The sequence below is a fragment of the Erpetoichthys calabaricus genome, chromosome 11 (genome assembly GCF_900747795.2).
Source record: "Erpetoichthys calabaricus chromosome 11, fErpCal1.3, whole genome shotgun sequence".
NCBI classification, from domain to species: domain Eukaryota; kingdom Metazoa; phylum Chordata; class Cladistia; order Polypteriformes; family Polypteridae; genus Erpetoichthys; species Erpetoichthys calabaricus.
The window spans coordinates 147,895,220-147,915,018 of NC_041404.2; the positions used below are offsets into that span (position 1 = coordinate 147,895,220).

General features: G+C 45.0%; 1 protein-coding gene and 1 long non-coding RNA gene across 2 annotated transcripts in view; one reads left to right on the forward strand and one right to left on the reverse strand.

Moving 5' to 3' along the window:
- The window catches only part of coro7 (coronin 7), a 389,354-nt gene that overhangs the window by 298,098 nt on the left and 71,457 nt on the right, over positions 1 to 19,799 (forward strand). The window contains 7 exon segments of the mRNA XM_028814299.2: positions 1,958 to 2,053; positions 4,548 to 4,694; positions 4,791 to 4,938; positions 5,838 to 6,013; positions 8,725 to 8,754; positions 8,757 to 8,835; positions 12,559 to 12,645. Coding sequence (XP_028670132.2) covers positions 1,958 to 2,053; positions 4,548 to 4,694; positions 4,791 to 4,938; positions 5,838 to 6,013; positions 8,725 to 8,754; positions 8,757 to 8,835; positions 12,559 to 12,645 — 763 coding nt within the window.
- The window catches only part of LOC127529558 (uncharacterized), a 112,828-nt gene that overhangs the window by 80,191 nt on the left and 12,838 nt on the right, over positions 1 to 19,799 (reverse strand). The window lies entirely within an intron of this gene.

The following is a 19,799-nucleotide window of genomic DNA, read 5'->3' on the forward strand; positions in this document are numbered from 1 at the left end:
TAACGCGAAAAGATGACAACGAAAGAAGAGAATCAGCGGGCCGCTAGGGTGGAGTAAAGAAGAGCCGCTCAGGAAGCAACAAGCACATCAACCTCTGAGCAAAAGAATGATAAACGTACAGAGAAAGAGGAGGAGAACTAGGAATGCTCAAGTCAAGGGTATTCACTGCATGTTATCGTGCAGTCCGCCATTACTGTCTAGTATTTTATAATGTCGGTCGTAGAAGTCGAATGTGGAAAACTCGCGCTATTGGTCCAAGAGATTATCTATATTACTAAATGACAGTTTCATTTATGCACGGCGGACGCACTGAAGCACATGCGCACTGCGCCGTGGCGCCCGAGTCAAACCCAGCGGCTTCCCAGAGTCAGTAGGTGACGCCCAAACAACACAACCTGTAAACTAAACTTGCTCTAATCCACTGTGCCAGCAGTCGGTGTCAGCAGAGGCAAAGGAGTCACGGCTCCAAATGGAAAGAGCTCAACGATTTGTAATACAAAACCGAGCCCGTAGTTCCCAGAGTCAGTGCGTGGCGCCCAAACACCACGACCTGTAAACTACACCTGCTCTAATCCACTGTGCCAGCAGTCAGTGTGTGTAAGTTGGAGTGTGCTTCCTAACTGTAAACGACTTCTACCTAACGACACAGCCACAGAACAACAAAGACGAGACCGCATGGATAAAAACAATACACGGAGGCCAGGAGTCACGGCTCCAAATGGAAGGAGCTCAACAATTAGTAATACAAACACGAGCCCGTATGGCCACGACCTGTAAACGAGCCCGTATGGATAAAAACAATGAACGAAGGCGCCCACACAAAGAAACCACTTTAGTACAAATATGTTTATTTAATTAAATGAAAACTTTACCATGGCTACGATCTGTGAACTAAACCTGAGGTAAAGCGTGCACGCCAGGTTGTACAGCCGCCCGAACGCGACCGCCCACACCACCGCACTGCATCCGCCACCATGGTCACTTCAGCATGCGAATCTGCCGCCGTCAGCAAACGACTTCTCGCTGACAACACATCCATAGAAAAACAAAAAAGAGACTGCATGGATAAAAACGATAAACGAAGGCGCCTACAACGCGCTTCTGAAACACCAGAACCAGATGAGTCACAGCTCCAAAAAGAAACCGCTTTAGTATAAATATGTTTATTTAATTAAATGAACTTTCTCAGGACGCACCCACCCTCCATGATATTTCATCCCTCCAAGTATCGGAGGGAACAGAAAGTGATTGCCATTCTTGGATTTGCGATTCTTTCGAGAATCGTGGGCTTGCTGGTGATATTCTAACGCCCACCTGAGAGAGTAACCACCGAGCACACGGCGTTTTTCTTCAATGTGGCTGCGGCAATGCGCTGTATCACCGTGAGCTCCTAACCTCTCTGTTGTGCCTATGTGACCACACGGTGATACCCCAAACGTTTGCACTGATTTGTGTTTTTTGTATCTCACACCCTCACACACCTTTATCGTAAGAGCATCCCTTATCTACGATCAGAAGAAAATATGAAGCTCGTTTTAAATTAAATGTCGTTGAAGTACCGAAAGAAATTGGTAACTGCGCTGCTGCAACAAAATTCAATGAGTCTGAGAAACTGATGTGAGATTGGAGGAGGCAAGAAGATGTTAAAAAAAAAAATTAAGTGTCACATTTTTGAAGGGGCGTATAAGTTGGGGTCTGATTTTGTGATCGATTTTTTGGGTTTCAAGACGCGACTTATACGCGAGTATATACGGTAATTTGTAAATTATAATGAGTTCAAAATCACTGCCCCTACTTTGAGCACCACCTTCACGAGGCGTGGGATTGGTTTAGAAGTGTGACACTCGGTGAGCCGTCTAATTGTTCCCACCCACTTTTAAACAAAATCCACTGGTGGTTGTCATCAGACGTATAATAACATCCTGATGGTGCTTGACTCCACTTTTGTGTGTTTCAGTCTGGCCAGGAGTTCCATGCTGACTTGTACCCAGACACCCCTGGGCACATCCCATCCATGCGTGTGGAGGACTGGTGGACCGGGGAAAACAAGCAGGTATGCTTTTTATCTGTTAAGTAGGAGGGTGAAGACTATTTCTCCTAAATTGCTTAGTGACTCTTCAAGTGACTCAGTTTTATGTTTGTTGCCGTGGCTTAGGTTTGACTTTTGTTCATTTAATCTTTTAGTCATTTTAAAATATAATTTATTATGTTGCTAATTCTGTCCTGCGGTGGGTTGGCACCCTGCCCAGGATTGGTTCCTGCCTTGTGCCCTGTGTTGGCTGGGACTGGTTCCAGCAGACCCCCGTGACCCTGTGTTCAGATTCAGCGGGTTAGAAAATGGATGGATGGATGGATGGATGTTGCTAATTCTGTTCTTAGGTTGTTTATATTCTGTGTACTGATTAATTTTGGTTTTATTCTACTATTAGTGTTTTTTTGTTATCTGCCCTGTCTCCTGTATATGGAGCCCAAGGAAAAACTGCAAGACACAGAGGCAAAATTGAAAATAGGCCAAAAGATGGGTCATAAGTCAAGAAATAAGCGTTGTCAAAACCAGGAAAGCAAACCTGAGAAACGCCTAAATTGGAAATGTGGACAAAAGTCAGAAAATAGTCAGTAGTTTGTAGTCAGTGATTCAAAACCCAAAACGCTTTAGAAATGAGTAGAGGTAGTCAAACTGGGACAGAGACTGTTCTGAGTAAGCATCTTAAATATTATCTCTTCAAAGGTGTCTCTCCATGTGAGTTTCAGTTGCCATTACCTAGCGATCAGCAGTTAATTGCATCCATGCACCAAATGGTGGCGCCCACTGTCCTGAGTTTAACTGGGAGATGCGTGCAAGAGGCAAAAATCAGAGTCAAGATTCAGGCAAGACCCAGAAATTAGTCACAAAGAGAATTACTCTAAGGGTTCTGGAGGATTTATCCACAGATTGGATAACGCTCAGTGCAACTGCTGACCTTTTATCCCGTCTGCTGATGAACTCATAGAGACCACTCCCCTAGAAACGAGGGACATCATCCTAACAACGGTACACAAAATGGCTTCCACTATAGGAAACCGCTATAAGACCCCAAAGTTCAGCCCTGATCATGACACCAACAAGCAAAAGAACATGACTTTATCCATCCATCCATTATCCAACCCGCTTTATCCTAACTAGAGGGTCACGGGGTTCTGCTGGAGCCAATCCCAGCCAACACAGGGCACAAGGCAGGAAACAAACCCCGGGCAGGGTGCCAGCCCACCGCAGGCCACGCACACACCAAGCACACACTAGGGACGATTTAGAATCGCCAATCCACCTAACCTGCATGTCTTTGGACTGTGGGAGGAAACCGGAGCGCCTGGAGGAAACCCACGCAGACACGGGGAGAACATGCAAACTCCACGCAGGGTGGACCTGGGAAGCGAACCCGGGTTTCCTAACTGCGAGGCAGCAGCATTACCCACTGCTCCACCGTGCCGCCCTACATGACTTTATGGTAGTGCTAAATAATAATTATTAAAAAATATACTTTTTTTCTAAAAGCAATAAATGGCCAAAAAAATCTAGCTATAAATATTACCTGACATTTAAACCCTTATAGTCTGTGGAAGAATTATCTTTTAAAAAGTTATTAATGTTATAATAATCTTGATTAGCACCTGGAACTTACCTGGCTGGGCCTAAGGGGGTAGACCCCCTTCTGGCCACAATGCTTTTGTGCTCTGTCCACATATTTGTGCTTAATAATCCAGGCATCTTCCATGTTATATATAGTGTGCGACTCTCCCTTGTCACACTACTTAGTCCAGCAGAAGGTGACAGGTGGCCAATAAAAGCCCATGTTTGAACCCAAACACATTTCAGACTTTGGAAACTCGTATGTCTCTTGTCACCTGAAAATCTGTTTCACTCACAAGGCTTTTGGTGTTGGCAACGTGCACATTTGTGGTCACTGGCACCAGTGATGAAACAGAATTTAAATATAACAGTTAAATGAAGCAGGATGTCGACTCAAGAATCACCCTACAGTGGCAGAAATGTGTCCTGTCTATTTAATAAAACGCTAATGTCTGTGTGCATGTGTGCCCGGTCCCTCCGAGCAATCTGATTGGTCAGTTTGGCTTTAGTCTGATTGGTTACTTTCTTTGTGGTTGCTCAGTGCAACGTGATCGAGGCAGGAATTACCAGGGAAGGCAGGTGGGCACACACCATTTTACTGAGTAAGTTAGCCTTCAAACATTGGAAGTATTTGCAAGAGTGAGAATGATGTTTTTAATGGTGGGGACGGGAGGCAAGCAAGACGCCTCGAAATGATAAGAGTCAGAGTAGCAGGCTTTCCAGGAATTCAATCAAGAGAGGAAGCGCCGGCCAAAACAGGTTGAGATGCATGAGGGTAGTCATCAATAAATGGAGATGAAAACTAATTTATTGGATGTACGAAATCTCCCCATTGTGTAGCTTCATGTTTCAGATTATATTTGGCTTTTCAGAGTTAACTGCTGACCCTTCCAGGTCCTCTTCCTCTCACTTCACACTTTCATTTTTTTCTCTCTGGCAGGTAGAAAGAGTCAGTCTTGATCCAGCAAAGGGTCGCATCAAGAGCTTTACATCCTCAGTGATACCCACTCAAGAGACCAGAAGCTCTCAGCCTGAGACGAGAAGCCAGTCGATGAAGATGGAGCCTGCGGAGGACAAGGAAAGAGAGGTGAGGGCCACTGCATCTCTGGGATTGTCTCATTTGCTGCTAACCCCAAACCCATCAGATCAAAGAAGCTCAGATTGACCTTTTTTTGTCTTCCAGAAGATCTCAAGTAGCCGCTCCTCATCCAGCAGCTCCCTGACAAGCCCCACGACCCCATCCAGCCTGGTGCAGTCAACTTCAACCACCAGTGGACTGTCTAGTGGATTTGTCACAAGCCCCAGCCAGCGCTCATTTCAGAGCATCCTGGGTAAGCAAACTGGGGTGAGGATCTTTTGGGCATTTCCACTGTAGCCTGATTGGCACCTATGTGGTCAATAATGGAGGATCCAATTCTTTGTATCCTTAACATGAGGCAACTAGAGCTCTTTGTGGGGTCTTCTTGAATCTATAGAGGAGCTCGTAAGGAGTTACATGATGTGTCCTCAGCACACCATAGAGGTGTCAGACTCAGAGTCATGGGGTGAGAGAGGAGGTCTTCTTTGAATGGTGTGTGATGAAGGGTGATGTGGTCCAGAGGGGGGAAAGATGCTGGTAAGGAGACGGTAGTAAAGCAGCTAAAGGTACGAGATGAAGTAAGGTGACAGCACTTATTGTCACTTTTACTTTGCTCTCTCTTTTTTCTCCAAGTTCTGCTTTGTGCCTTTACCAAGTGTGTCTCGTTCCTGTTCTGTCACTTACCGTTTTGTTTGTCATTTTGTTTTGTATTGTACTCGTGCCAGTCCTGTCCTTCTTACTAATATATTTTTTTTACTATCGTAGGTCCGGTAGGTAGGTTCTATTGTAGATATAATTGGAACTATTGTAGGTTCAGGCAGAGTGGTGACTCTGAGGCTAAGGATCTGTGCCAGCAATCAGAAGGTTGCCATATGGGATTCCATAAACAGCAGAAGTGACTCTTCTCTGTTGAGCCCTTGAGTAAGACCCTTAACCTTGCAATTGCTCCGTCCTGGGTATGACGTTAATCTGCCTCCAGCCCTGCAAGTGGTCCTCCAACTTGCAGGGAAAACTTGGGGGTCAGTGGCAGGATTGGCACTCCAGCCACCATTAAAAACCTCACACTGTGGATCTCAGTCCGGGTGGTTTGCCGTGTGGTGGGTGCGGCAGCAACACGCTGTAATCAGCTGTAATCTCTCTCTCTCATCGTAGGTTCAAGCTCCAAATTCCGTCACAACCAGGGCCTTGTTCTTCATCGTGACTCCCATATCACAAACCTGAAGGGACTGAATCTTACCACACCTGGGGAGTGTGATGGACTGTGTGTCAACCGGGAGCGGGTGGCAGTGCCCCTGGCCAGTTCAGGCGGGCAGATTGCCATTCTTGAGGTACTGTATGTGAATAACAGTGTTTGGGACTGGAGATTGAAATGTTGTAAAGGATGACGTTCCCAAGCTCCATGGGCATGCTGAAGTCACACACTCCGAGCTCACCGTACTGCTCCACTTCTGTTCTCACTCACTTTTGAAACAGAAAAAAATGTCAATGAGACAGGAGCAGGAGACAAACGTAGTCAAAAGTCAAGTTGATTTCATTAACCAAAAAGTCAGATAAATAATAATAATAATATTAATAATAGGGTGGCACGGTGGCGCAGTGGGTAGCACTGCTGCCTCGCAGTTGGGAGACCTGGGGACCTGGGTTCGCTTCCCGGGTCCTCCCTGCGTGGAGTTTGCATGTTCTCCCCGTGTCTGCGTGGGTTTCCTCCGGGCGCTCCGGTTTCCTCCCACAGTCCAAAGACATGCAGGTTAGGTGGATTGGCGATTCTAAATTGGCCCTAGTGTGTGCTTGGTGTGTGGGTGTGTTTGTGTGGCACCCTGCCCAGGATTGGTTCCTGTCTTGTGCCCTGTGTTGGCTGGGATTGGCCCCGTGACCCTGTGTTCGGATTCAGCGGGTTGGAAAATGGATGGATGGATATTAATAATAACACATTTTATTTAATAGGTGCCTTTCTTAATGCTGTGGCACGCAGCTGGGGGTGGTACCCAGCCAGGACGCCCATGAGGACCGGAGCAGGGCTTATGCCTCCTCCAAAACCACGAGGGGGTGACTGCCCAGGTGTCTTTCGGTACCACGGGTACAGAGCTTTGAAGCTCAATCCTGTAGGGGCCCATGGTCACCGCCAGGGGGCTCCCCAATGCCTACGGAGCCCTGGACCTCAGCATTTCCGCCACACCCAGAAGTGCTGGGGGGGAAGAGGAGCAGGGGCACCCGGAGTGCTTCTGGGTGCGGAGCCGGTACACTGGGGAGTGCCAGTGGAAGCTCATCGGAAGACACCTGGAGCACATCTGGGTGTGTATAAAAGGGGCCGCCTCCCTCCATTCGGGGGCTGGTGTCGGGTGGAAGAGGACAGAGCTCGGAGGAGAGCATTGGCGGTGGACCAGAAGAAAGACGAGGCATTGTGAAAGGGCCTGGACGTTTGGGGTGATTGGTGCTGCGGCACTGGGTTGTGCATGGTCATTATTGTATATAAGCTGTAAATAAACGTGTGTTGGGTGACAAAACGATGTCTGCCTGTCTGTGTCCGGCCTGTTCCCCACAACACTCAAAGTCACCTTACAATGAAATTAAACAACATTAATAAAATATAAAAACAAAGAGGACGATAAAATCAAATAGCAATAAGGGAAAAGAAGTAGTAACAAACATACAAAGATAACAGGCAGTAACAGTGGTAAACTCATAAGTGGTACGCCAGTTTGAAAAGATATGCTTTGAGGGCAGTTTTAAATTGTGTTATTGAGTCTAGCTGACTGATATGAGAGGGAAGTTGAGGGGCACAATGACAGAATGCTCGAGCACCCATAGAAGAGAGTTGGATGTGTGGTACAGAAAGTAAAGCTGCAGACGAGGATCTGAGGGAGCGAGAGGGAGTGTAGGTCTGTAGGAGATCAGTGAGGTAGAGAGGAGCGAGAGTGTGGAGAGCTTTAAATGTTAAGAGCGGGATTTTGTATTGTATTCGGTAGTGAACAGGGAGCCGGTGAAGTTGGGAGAGAATACATGTGATGTGTTGAGTGGATTTAGACCAGGTAATTATCCTAGCAGCAGAATTTTGTATAAGTTATAAGCGATGGATACGTCTTTGTGGGATGCCAGATAGAATAGTACAGTATTACTTGTATACCCTTCATCAACTACAAAACACTCACCAAAAGTCAAAGTCGTTAACCCAGAAACATTTTCCGTTGTACCAAAAGAGAGTAAATTCGAAAGAAAGGTGAGCTTTGTTGATGTGATGGAGCAGAGATCATTCTGTCTCGCGTGTGTCGCAACTTTATTTAGTGCAATAAATTCAGAATATACAAAAATCTTGGACCCAAAATGTATCGACGGGTTTTAATTTTAGGTGGGTGTCCCGCGCCCCCTAACCTTCACAAGTCACATGGGATCACTGCAATTGTGAGTGAATGGAGTGCCGTCATTCTGTGTTTCTTAATATTTTATGGATTCATTTAGTGTTTATTCCATGTTCTTGCTTTTGGTCCTTTTGCAATATTGAGAAGTCATATTTAAAGGAATACTCCATACTTTTTATGTTCCTTGCTGCATGTTTTGCTGTGATGACCAAGGCAGATGTTTAATTTCATGTTTTTTTTGCATACAATGCTGTACAACGGCAAACACTATGAAAAACATCCAAGGAAAACAGAAAAATCTCACGTTACTTGTGCCACATAACCCACATGTCTATTACCCAGTCGTTTTCTCCACAACAAGTAAAACTTCTGCACTTCTGACTAAACTATTGTTAAATTGATACTTCTGGAAAAATTGGTGCACATCATAAACAGGAAATGCAATTCACATTAGAGTTGGGTTATGAATTGAAGACGGGACTCTTGACCAATGAATAAGGGGGAGAGGCGGGTCCTCAAGTAGCACCTAAAATGAGCTGATGGTGGCAGATCCATTTTACACTTTCAACTTGTTGTGCTTGACCGTCGCAGGTATTTTTGCTGTCATGTGAGTCCATAAGAACGATTAATGCTGCAGATTGAGGTGCGAGTTCACCTCTAATGGTTGTCTTTACTCTTCTCAGCTTTCCAAGCCTGGACGACTTCCAGACACCCGCGATTCCCACAATCCAGAACGGGGGTAGCAGTGGCCGATTTCTCCTGGGACCCTTTTAATGCTCATCGCCTGGCTGTAGGTGAGTGAGCAACACAGAAAACTCCACGTTCGGGTTTCTCAGTAGCAACACGTAAAAGTGAAGCGGTCAGCCATGGCCTACGCCTCCGTAACACTACAGAAAAAGGGCTCTTGTGGAACTCACACCGTGTTGGGATGTTGTGGGCAGATTTCTTTCACTAGATCACATTTTAGATATTTTAAGAATTGTTTTGTATAATTGTGCGTATCATGTACGTGGCAACATATTGTTTGGAGAAGTTCCGAGGTCAGGTAGTCATGCTCACTCATTATGGAGTGTGCCGATGTGTTGCACGTTGATTAGCACACACAAATAAGAACTTTGCATGACAATAATAACCTTATAAACCTATAAAATTATTGTAATTTAGCTTTGCTTGGGCTGGAGCCCATGCTGGTGGTATTAGGAGCCAACCCTGGACAAGCTTCCAAGCCCACTCACTCACACTCACTGGACTAATTTCGGTTGCCATTCAGCCTAATAAATACATTTCTGGGGTATGGTTGGAACTTAGAAGAAAAACTGTATACATGAAGACCAAGTGGGGATTCAAACCCAGCACAGCATCGAGCACTGTGCCACCTTACCACCCTGATGTGACTCAATAGCTGCACGTATTTCTACTCATCTTTTATTTCGTTTGTGTCCGTTCAAGCTTGATATCAACCACGATTGCCACAATTACTATACCTGTCTACAACAATGGTGAGGAATCCGTGTTCCTGGTAGAATTTATCTTCAGGTCTTTAATTCTTCAATGTGACCAGTTATCGACTGTGGTATTTGACTGTTTATTCGCTGCATACTTTGTTACTCACCGAAACTGCATTGTGACACTACTATTTTACACCTCCTCTTTCCTTCACGTCAACATAAGCCTCCCGATAAAATGACGCACAAAGCGCCTAGCTGTAGCGGTCTCGCCGGCCTCCATACTCACACCAACGCACAGAAGCAGAAACATCTACATCACGCCAGACCAACCAGCACAGGCAAGATGCCTTAGAACAACAAAGACAACGTACGACAAACCACAGAGCGACATTATCCGAAGATCAGCGGCAGCACCTAGACAGTGAACGAAAAACGAATTTCACAACCTTTCTGAAGAGTAGCGGCAAACTGCCAGACAACAAGAAACATTACAATGGAAAACCTACAGGGATTCCATAACACTGACAATTCAAAGCAAGATATTCTCTTTATATTGCGGCGTATGCAATTCCCAGTTCGTTTAACATATTGTATGACTATCACCAAGTCATAACGACAAATGTTTAATAACGTCCGAGTTTATTTGCCAGGCCCTGTTTTTACCCATGGCCAGTTATGTACATTACATTTCCAGAGTTACATCAAAACTCACGTTAAACATACAGAGGAATATTTTCGCTGACAATAACATTTATGTAACAAATCGTGTTTTCCGACAATTATTATCGACGTCGGTATAGTACATTACCTGATGGCCATACTTCACACATACTGACTTGCATGTGCCCTGCATTGCCCTTCTTATCTACTATGTTCTGTTAACCTGTTCATGTTACACTTTGTATTGTAAATATTCATGCTGTTATAAATGACTATAATAACATCCCATTCTGATCATGTGACTATTCTAATATTTCGTCCTCTCGCAAATCACTATTTGTTAAAATAATCTCCTTTCTTACTGTAACATGTGATGTTCTTCTCTTCCTCATCATTAATTTCATTAACGCTTTTATTCTTGTGAAATTTTCGCCAGCACGATTTGCTAGTATCTTGTTATGCTTAACGGTTGTGTATTTCAGAACGTCGATACCAGCCAAATGTGTGCTTTTGTCCAGCCTGCCACAGTCAGTGAAGGAATAACGCTCTACGGCCCACTTGGATGTTTTCTGCTGACCAGTAGCTCCTGATGTTCACGACCCCTCACATTACCTGCAAGTCCATGTAGCCTCCTATGTAGAGACTCCCATCATCTGCTCCAGACGTTGTAGGCACTGACAAACTGGAGGAGGGAGCCTTGGAGTCGATACGCATTTGTGTGTACCCGACTACTTCCGTCCGCTTTCCCATTTCGGCATGTGGGGCATCAGCAAAGGCTTAAACACAGCTGTCTGTCTTGGGCCAGCTTCTCCATGGGTGCCTCAGCTGTGATTCATGGCTTTCAGCTCGGCCTCCATAGTACTGCACCTTGCTATGTATTGCTAGGTCGTCTTCTTGAGTCCAATACAAGGTAGTGTTGGAGATGAAGCCACCTTTGCTTCTGATGATGCAGCCAATCCATCTCCATCGTCTCTTCGTCATGATGGTGGTCATATTTTCTTGAGAGCATTGAGCGTGCAGTTCTATTCTTCAGATGATTGTTGGCCAGAAAACATGTTGGATTCTTCGCAGGCTTTTTGTGTTGAATGTGGCCCACTTGGCCATATCACCCTCCCGACACTCAGATCCACATAGGAGTGTTGATAAGGCACAGCTCTGGCGTAGCTTTAGTGTAATGCAGATATCGGCGGAGTGGTGGCTCTGAGGCTAAGGATCTGCGCTGGTATCCCGAAGGTTGCCGGTTCGAATCCCCGTCAGTGCCAAAAGAGATCCTACTCTGCTGGGCCCTTGAGCAAGGCCCTTAACCTGTAATTGCTCCAGGGGGCGCTGTACAATGGCGCGCCCTGCGTATGCGAAAAAATACTAACAAACACTGTTGTAAGTCGCTCTGGATAAGAGCGGCTGCTAAATGATGTAAATGTAAATGTAAATGTAAATATCGTACTACCTTGTTGAGGGCCCAGAAGGCATTCCTCACTTTGCACAGTCTGCTTTGGATGTTGTTGCCTGCTCCTCCATCATATCTTACTATACTGCCCAGAGAAGTGAACTTGTTAGCCATGGGTAGGTTTTCTCCATCAGCCTTAACTACATTAAGTGTCTTGGTCCACCCGGTCTGCAATCTCACCTTCTGTGCAAATGTGTTGGGACGGTTCGTTTTTTTCTTGCATATGATGGTGCATATCCGACAAGGCGAGGTTGTGAGCAAAATCGAGGTCTTCGAAGGGTGGAAAATGGTGTCCACCCAATGCATCTTTGTCCATCCTCAATCCGGTCAATCACTAGGGTGAAGAGCAAAGCAGATATCGCACCGCATTGCCTAGGCCCAGTCTTCATCTTGAAGCGACTGTCACTGCAGTTGGAGTTGACCTCTTGTGACCTGCCATGTGCTCTCCAAATGCTCCATGGGCCTTCCTAAAGCCAGCAGACTTTATGAGCAACTGTCCCTGCGTTGTGTGTATGCTGCTTATAAAAAATAACCTACAAGCTGGTGATACCCCAATGTAGTGGAAAACTGACGGTTTGACCGCACTACTGTTGTTCATCATGTGGGGTCGTCCATCAACGACTCCTCTTTGTTAATAGAGATTTTGTTGTTAGTAAAGAGTTTGTTGCTTGGGACTCACCGTTTCACCATTTCTTGGTTATGATCTTAGACCTCATGTTCAGTGTAATCCGTCAATGATGACCTCCTGCTTTTTCTGCCTGAACGTTGATTCTGTCTTCTACTCAGTGAACGTCCAAAGCCTGGCTTCACTCAAAAAACGTTCCATAAAGATATTAATGATCATAACAGGAAATAACTGGAATATCAAGACCTTCAGTCATAGTGAGGCTGTTGGCACAAATCAAACAGAAATCCACTTGGAATTTCTGGAAATAACCTTCCTTCATTTGTCCTTGTTTCAGCTGGGGAAGACGCCAAAATCCGAGTGTGGATCGTTCCAAAAGGAGGCCTGACGGAAACCATCTCCGAGGCATCGTGTGTCCTTCAAGGTACGAACTGGCTTTACATTACGTTCAATATGGCAGAGAAACGCTCCGAGGGTTGAGGTTGTGACTAACCGTGCTGTCTGTTTACACTCCTCGATAACAATTAGACTTTACATCATTAGCTGACTGCTTTTTAAAGGAAATCTCCACATTGGGAAGCAAAGAAAAATCAAATTCTAAACACTGAAATATCAACACCACACTAAACAATGGGACTCCCTAATAAACACAGGAATCCAAACCCTTATCAAAAATTAAAAAAAAAAAAAAAAAAGTCTGAATTAGCGTAAGCCGACGTAATTCGAGTGGTCCTAAGAACTACAATGATTTACTTCATGAGGTAGAGGCAAGAATAGTTGCATCAGATATTTGAATTATTAAAATGTGGGCTTCAATTTACTGTATATACTCGCGTTTAAGTTCTCCTGCGGATAAGTCGAGACTTGATTTTAACGTATAATATCCAATAGTTTATAATGTTGGTCATATAAGTCGAATGTGGAAAACTCGCGCTATTGGTCCAAGAGATTACGATATGCTAACTGCCACCTGAGAGAGTAACCATGGACCACACTGCCCTTTTCTTTTTCTATGTATTGTGCCTACGTGACCACACGGTGATACCCCAACTATTCCGAAGCGACGTTTGCACTGATTTGTATTTTTTGTATCTCACACCCTCACACACCTTTATCATAAGAGCATCCCTTATCTACGATCAGAAGAAAATATGAAGCTGGATTTAAATTAAAAGTCGTTGAAGCGGCAAAAAAAATTGGTAACTGAGCTGCTGCAACAAAATTTGACATGTCTGAGAAACTGATGTGAGATTGAAGGAGGTAAGAAGATTAAAAAAAAATTAAGTGTCATATTTTTGAACAGGCGTATAAGGCGGGGTCTGATTTTATGATCGATTTTTTGGGTTTCAAGGCCTGACTTATATGCAAGTATGTACATTAATGCAATTAAAAGGGTGCTCAAACTTTTGCACATGCCATTTTTTTACATTTTATTTTATTTGATACATCTCAATAATGCAACACTGAGAATTTTGGTCTGATAAACGCCTGTAAATGTTTACAGTGTAAATATTCTCGACTGTAATAGAAATGTGTCCATTTTCACACACTGACAGAGGGTGAGACCCCCTAGTAAAGGATCAAAAATCAAACATAACGTCATCAGTCTACTATGATACAAGACACTAAAGCCTGCGTGTCCAGTCCCTCTGGGCAATCTGATTGGTTATCTTAGCTTTGGTGTGATTGGTCGGTTTGGCGTTGGGTGACCTGGTGAAAGAGGAAGCACGAGTGTGAGACTAACGAGGAGGAGTAAAGGCGTATGAGGCACACTGAGAGCGTCGCCTTCAAAGACATCAAATATAAAACCGGACAGGAGGTGTGAGAAAGGCGTCCACAAGATAAGGAGAGCAGGCTTTACAGGAATGCACTTGAGAGGTGGTGCGTCGGGTAAGAGATGTTCAACACGTGAATAACTGAGGAGAGGCGCATGTAGGACAAGAGATTGCAAATATTTTTGAATTGTTCTATTGGCTGTCTTCAACAGATACCATGACTAGTATTTGTATAATCACTGACCTTGAAATTATCTAAAATGATACCTACATGCTTATGTTCAACATTTTTAACCTTCTTGGTAAAGAATCAAATATCAAAAATATTATCGTGCAGTGAATACCCTTGACTTGAGCATTCCTAGTTTTCCTCCTCTTTCTCTGTACGTTTGCCCAGAGGTTGATGCGCTTGCTGCTTCCTGAGCAGCTCTTCTTCTTTTCTCCACCCTAGCGGCCCGCTTCTTCTCTTCTTCCGTCTGCATCTTTTCGTGATAAAACTGATTAAGTCGGTGTTTGTGTTGCAATTACTTAGTACATTTTCTTTAATTTTTCACTTAAGTCTTCAATCTGCCTCAAGAATGATTTAAGATATGAAGAGGTAGGGGAAGGGAATCTAAAGGTGGTTGGGATGAGAACGGTGCCCATACGCATGTGCCGCACAACCGCCCTGCTGGCCACTGCCGAGAGTTGATTCTACAGTAAAACAAAATAAAAATAGGAATAACCTTGGGGGTCAATCATCACCCCGAAAGCAGATAGTATACGTCATGCAGTATATAAGTACCAATTTTCAGGTCAATAGGTCAAACGGTTTGCGAGCTACAAGGTAATTTAAAATCCTGGACAACAACAACAACATTTATTTCTATAGCACATCCATCGATCCATTTTACAACCCGCTGAATCCGAACACAGGGTCACGGGGGTCTGCTGGAGCCAATCCCAGCCAACACAGGGCACAAGACAGGAACCAATCCTGGGCAGGGTGCCAACCCACCGCAGGACACACACAAACACACCCACACACCACACACACACACTAGGGCCAATTTAGAATCGCCAATCCACCTAACCTGCATGTCTTTGGACTGTGGGAGGAAACCCACGCAGACACGGGGAGAACATGCAAACTCCACGCAGGGAGGACCCGGGAAGCGAACCCAGGTCCTCAGGACTCCCAACTGCGAGGCAGCAGCGCTACCCACTGCGCCACCGTGCCGCCCTTTCTATAGCACATTTTCATACAAATAATTTAGCTCAAAGTGCTTTACATGATGAGGAAATAGAAAAAATGATAAAATAAATAAGAATTAAAATAAGGGAACACTAATTAACATAGAAGGAGTTGCATTGTGTCTTTGTGGACCTGGAGAAAGCATATGACAGGGTGCCTCGAGAGGAGTTGTGGTATTGTATGAGGAAGTCGGGAGTGGCAGAGAAGTACGAAAGAGTTGTACAGGATATGTATGAGGGGAGTGTGACTGTGGTGAGGTCTGTGGTAGGAATGACAGAGGTGGGATTACATCAGGGATCGGCTCTGAGCCCTTCCTTATTTGCAATGGTGATGGACAGGTTGACAGACGAGATTAGACAGGAATCCTCGTGGACTATGATGTTTGCTGATGACATTGTGATCTGTAGCGATAGTAGGGAGCATATTGAGGAGACCCTGGAGAGGTGGAGATATGAGAGGAGAGGAATGAAGGTCAGTAGGAACAAACAGAATACATGTGTGTGTAAATAAGAGGGAGGTCAGTGGAATGGTGAGGATGAGGGAGTAGAGTTGGAGAAGGTGGATGAGTTTAAATACTTGGGATCAACGGTACAGAGTAATGGGGATTGTGGAAGAGAAGTGAAGAAGAGAGTGCAGGCAGGGTGGAGAAGAGTGTCAGGAGTGATTTGTGGCAGACGGGTATCAGCAAGAGTGAAAGGGGGTTGGAGACTGTGGCACTGACCAGAGAGCAGGAGACAGACCTGGAGGTGGCAGAGTTAAAGATGCCAAGATTTGCATTGGGTGTGACGAGGATGGACAGGATTAGACATGAGGACATTAGAGGGTCAGCTCAAGTTGGATGGTTTGGAGACAAAGTCAGAGAGGCGAGATTGCGTTGGTTTGGACATGTGCAGAGGAGAGATGCTGGGTATATTGAGAGAAGGGTGCTAAGGATAGAGCAGGGAAGGGGAAGGCCTAAGAGAAGGTTTATGGATGTGGTGAGAGAGGACATGCAGGTGATGAGTGTAACAGAACAAGATGGAGAGGACAGAAAGATATGGAAGAAGATGATCCGCTATGGCGACCCCTAACGGGAGCAGCCGAAAGAAGAAGAAGAAGAAGAAGAATCAACATAGAATAAAAGTAAGGTGCGATGGCAAGAGAGGACTTAAGAAAACAAAAAAAAAACCACTCCAGACAGCTGGAAGAAAAACAAAATCTGCAGGGGTTCCAAGGCCACGAGATCACCCAGCCCCCCCTCTAGGCATCCTACCTAACATCAATAATCTCAATCAGTCCTCATGGTATTCAGGGTTCTCATGGAAGAACTTGCACAAACAAACGGCCAGCCACGGTAACGTATTATATAAGAAGATTTGTGATCATCCATCCATCCATCCATTTTCCAACCCGCTGAATCCAAACACAGGGTCACGGGGGTCTGCTGGAGCCAATCCCAGCCAACACAGGGCACAAGGCAGGAACCAATCCTGGGCAGGGTGCCAACCCACCGCAGGACACACACACCCACACACCAAGCACACACTAGGGCCAATTTAGAATCACCAATCAACCTAACCAGCATGTCTTTGGACTGTGGAAGGAAACCGGAGCGCCCGGAGGAAACCCACGCAGACACGGGGAGAACATGCAAACTCCACGCAGGGAGGACCCGGGAAGCGAACCACAGGTCCCCAGGTCTCCCAACTACGAGGCAGCAGCACTACCCACTGCGCCACTGTTCCGCCAATCTGTGATCAGCAACCTTGAAATAGCATAAAACAACACTAGATTACTGATCCCCATTTTTTTGAAGTGTTGTGAAAAGAAGTAACTTTGACCCCTTGCATCCAATTAGGGTGGGTGCGCCCCTGGGGTCGGTTGATGTGGCCTGCACAACCTCAAGTCCTTCTCATCAGTTTTGGCTGAAGACCCCTGTTGGTTTACTCTTTATCATAAGGGTGTAATGTCTTTCAGCAAATATAGTCCTACATGGCCTACAAGGTAGGGCCAGAAATAGGGGGGGGGGAACCCCAAAAAGCTTGACGTCTTGCATAACTAGTCATCAAGACGAATCAAATGGTGTGTCATACGTGGAGGTTTTTGTCATATCGGTGTGTCAGGAGGTGCCAGACAAAAAAAACAAAAAACAGAAGTAATTCTTATGAGCACAATACAAAGATACTCAAGGTAGGGATGATCAAAGGGAGAAGACTGGAACAGCAAAATAAACAGAAACAGAAGTCCTGCTCGCCCCACCGGGTTTAAATATACAGGACCGTCCAAAACATACTAGAGTGGTCTCTCCCACTCACCTCTCTGTCCTACTCTCGTACCACACTAAGCCCCCATAAATCGTTCCTTTGGCCTGCTCGTCAAGCTCAGTGAGTCACTGACAGGGAGTGGCCTATTTAGAAAAGCCCCCCAAAACACAGAGTTCTCTCTGGTGGCTCAGGGTATCCCTGTATTTGTGAGCCCCAGTATACAGGTAAATGGCTGGACAGCACTGGTGGCTTTAGTAGTGTCCATCATCCATAACGTGCAGGCCAGCCCACCAGTTACATTTACATTTATTTGCTTAGCAGACGCTTTTGTCTCACGTGACTTACAATAGATGTCAGCATAACCAAGTAAACATCAATCTGTTCAGAAATAAGGGATATCGGACAAACTTACAAAATTAAAAAGAACGTCAAAGCAGACAGAAGGACGGCAGACCAGCTCATCTTTGCTTAGGGTCTTGTAACTATCATAGCCATGACCAGTTAGACAGACATTCACAGAACAAGAGGGGCAACGTGGCTCCACACAGGAGACCTCTGCTGCCACCTAATGGCGTGAGAGCACACTGCTGACCTTCTCACCTTTCTCTTACTTTAGTGCCCATGAAGCAGTTACTCCCAGGGCATTCCGTAAGAATGTTGCTTGACCACCCCCCCACACCACCACCTGGTATTTGTAGGGGCTCTTCAGTGACCCCCCCCCCCCTTTAAAGTATAGGCTCTTCCATGCCTTTCCCCTGTAGTGTGCCAACAACCTCAAGGGTAACCTGTCACAATAAATTATATGGACTGCACCTTGTCTGCTTTCCTCTACGCCAGGGGTCTGCACAGTTGGTGTTGGAGGGCCGTAGTGACTGCAGATTTTTTTTTGTTCCAACCCGCTAACTAAATGAGAAATTAATCCTTGCCAATAACAGATCTTATTTAATTTTATGGCTTGTTTGTGTTTTCACTTTGCCATGTCAGGTCACTTTATATCGTAGATCAGGGGTCTCCAGCTCCGGTCCTGGACAGTGCTACAGTGGCTGCAGGTTTTCATTCTAATCATTTTCTTAATGAGTGACCAATTTTGACAGTTAATTAAATGTTTTCCCTTCATTTTAACTGACATACTATTTACGACTCGGACCCCTTAATTTTTCCATCCATCCATTATCCTACCTGCTATATCCTACCTATGTTGGCTGGGATTGGCTCTAGCAGACCCCCTTAATTACTCCTTGTTTCTTAAATTAGCAGTCAAACAAAAATGAATTACAAAAAGAGCCAACAGATGACCAGCAACCTGTGTCCGTCATACAATATCTGAAAATAAAGAAAGGTGAAGGTCTCAGGAATGTTGATCTGCTCAGGTCCATAAAACATTTTGATGGTGGTCTTAGAAAAAAGAAAATCAACAGTTTTAGAAATGTCTGTGATGGGCAGAATGAGAGTAGCAACAGGCCATGGAATTCAAAAAACGGGTTTAGTCAACAACAAGAATCGGCTTCTGATTAAGGATCTGGTTTGAGTGAAAATGGTTGGAGTCTGAGGCCCTGACATAGCTGGTCATCTGTTGGTTCGTTTCACGTCTCGTTTCTGTTTTGGGTGCCGTTTAATTAAAATAGAAGCCATTCAGAGGGCCGAGGCAATTCAAATCAATGGAAAAGTGAATTAGTAATAAAAAAAAAATAAAAAACCGGGGTTAGAATGAAAACCTGCAGATACCATAGAGGAGTTGGAGACCCCCGTTGTAGATATGTTTCCTTACCCAGGATATCATCCAAATGATGTGCTGCCTGCAGCGGATGAGTAATTCTCAGCCCATTACTCTGTTCTCATCAATTTCCTCCCAGATTTTTGTCAAACCAGATTGTCCATGATGGACACACATAGGTGTAAAAGGAAACAAGCGAGATGGAGAGCTGCTTGGTTCGTTCGTTCACCATTTGCACCTTATTGCTAAGGAGGAGCCGTTAGAAACACAGAATGTGGCTGTTTAACACTAGAATTCCTGAATCCTACGAAAAAACTTGTAATCCCGGCCCACCTTACATTCCTTCACACCTCTCCTCATCGGTGTCATTTGTGTTGTAAATGTGTCGATCAGCACAAGCAGCAAGCAGCCTGCTATCCCCACCCGCCGGAGCTGAACTTGGGCAAAAAGTTCTCCCAGCTCAAGGCTCTTTATCTGGGTGTGAGGTGCCTGGAGTTGCATAGGGTAAATAATATATATCGTTATTTGGAACACATACATTTCATGTGTGTTCTGTGATTCTAGTGTTAAAACTAAGATAGATAGATAGATAGATAGATAGATAGATAGATA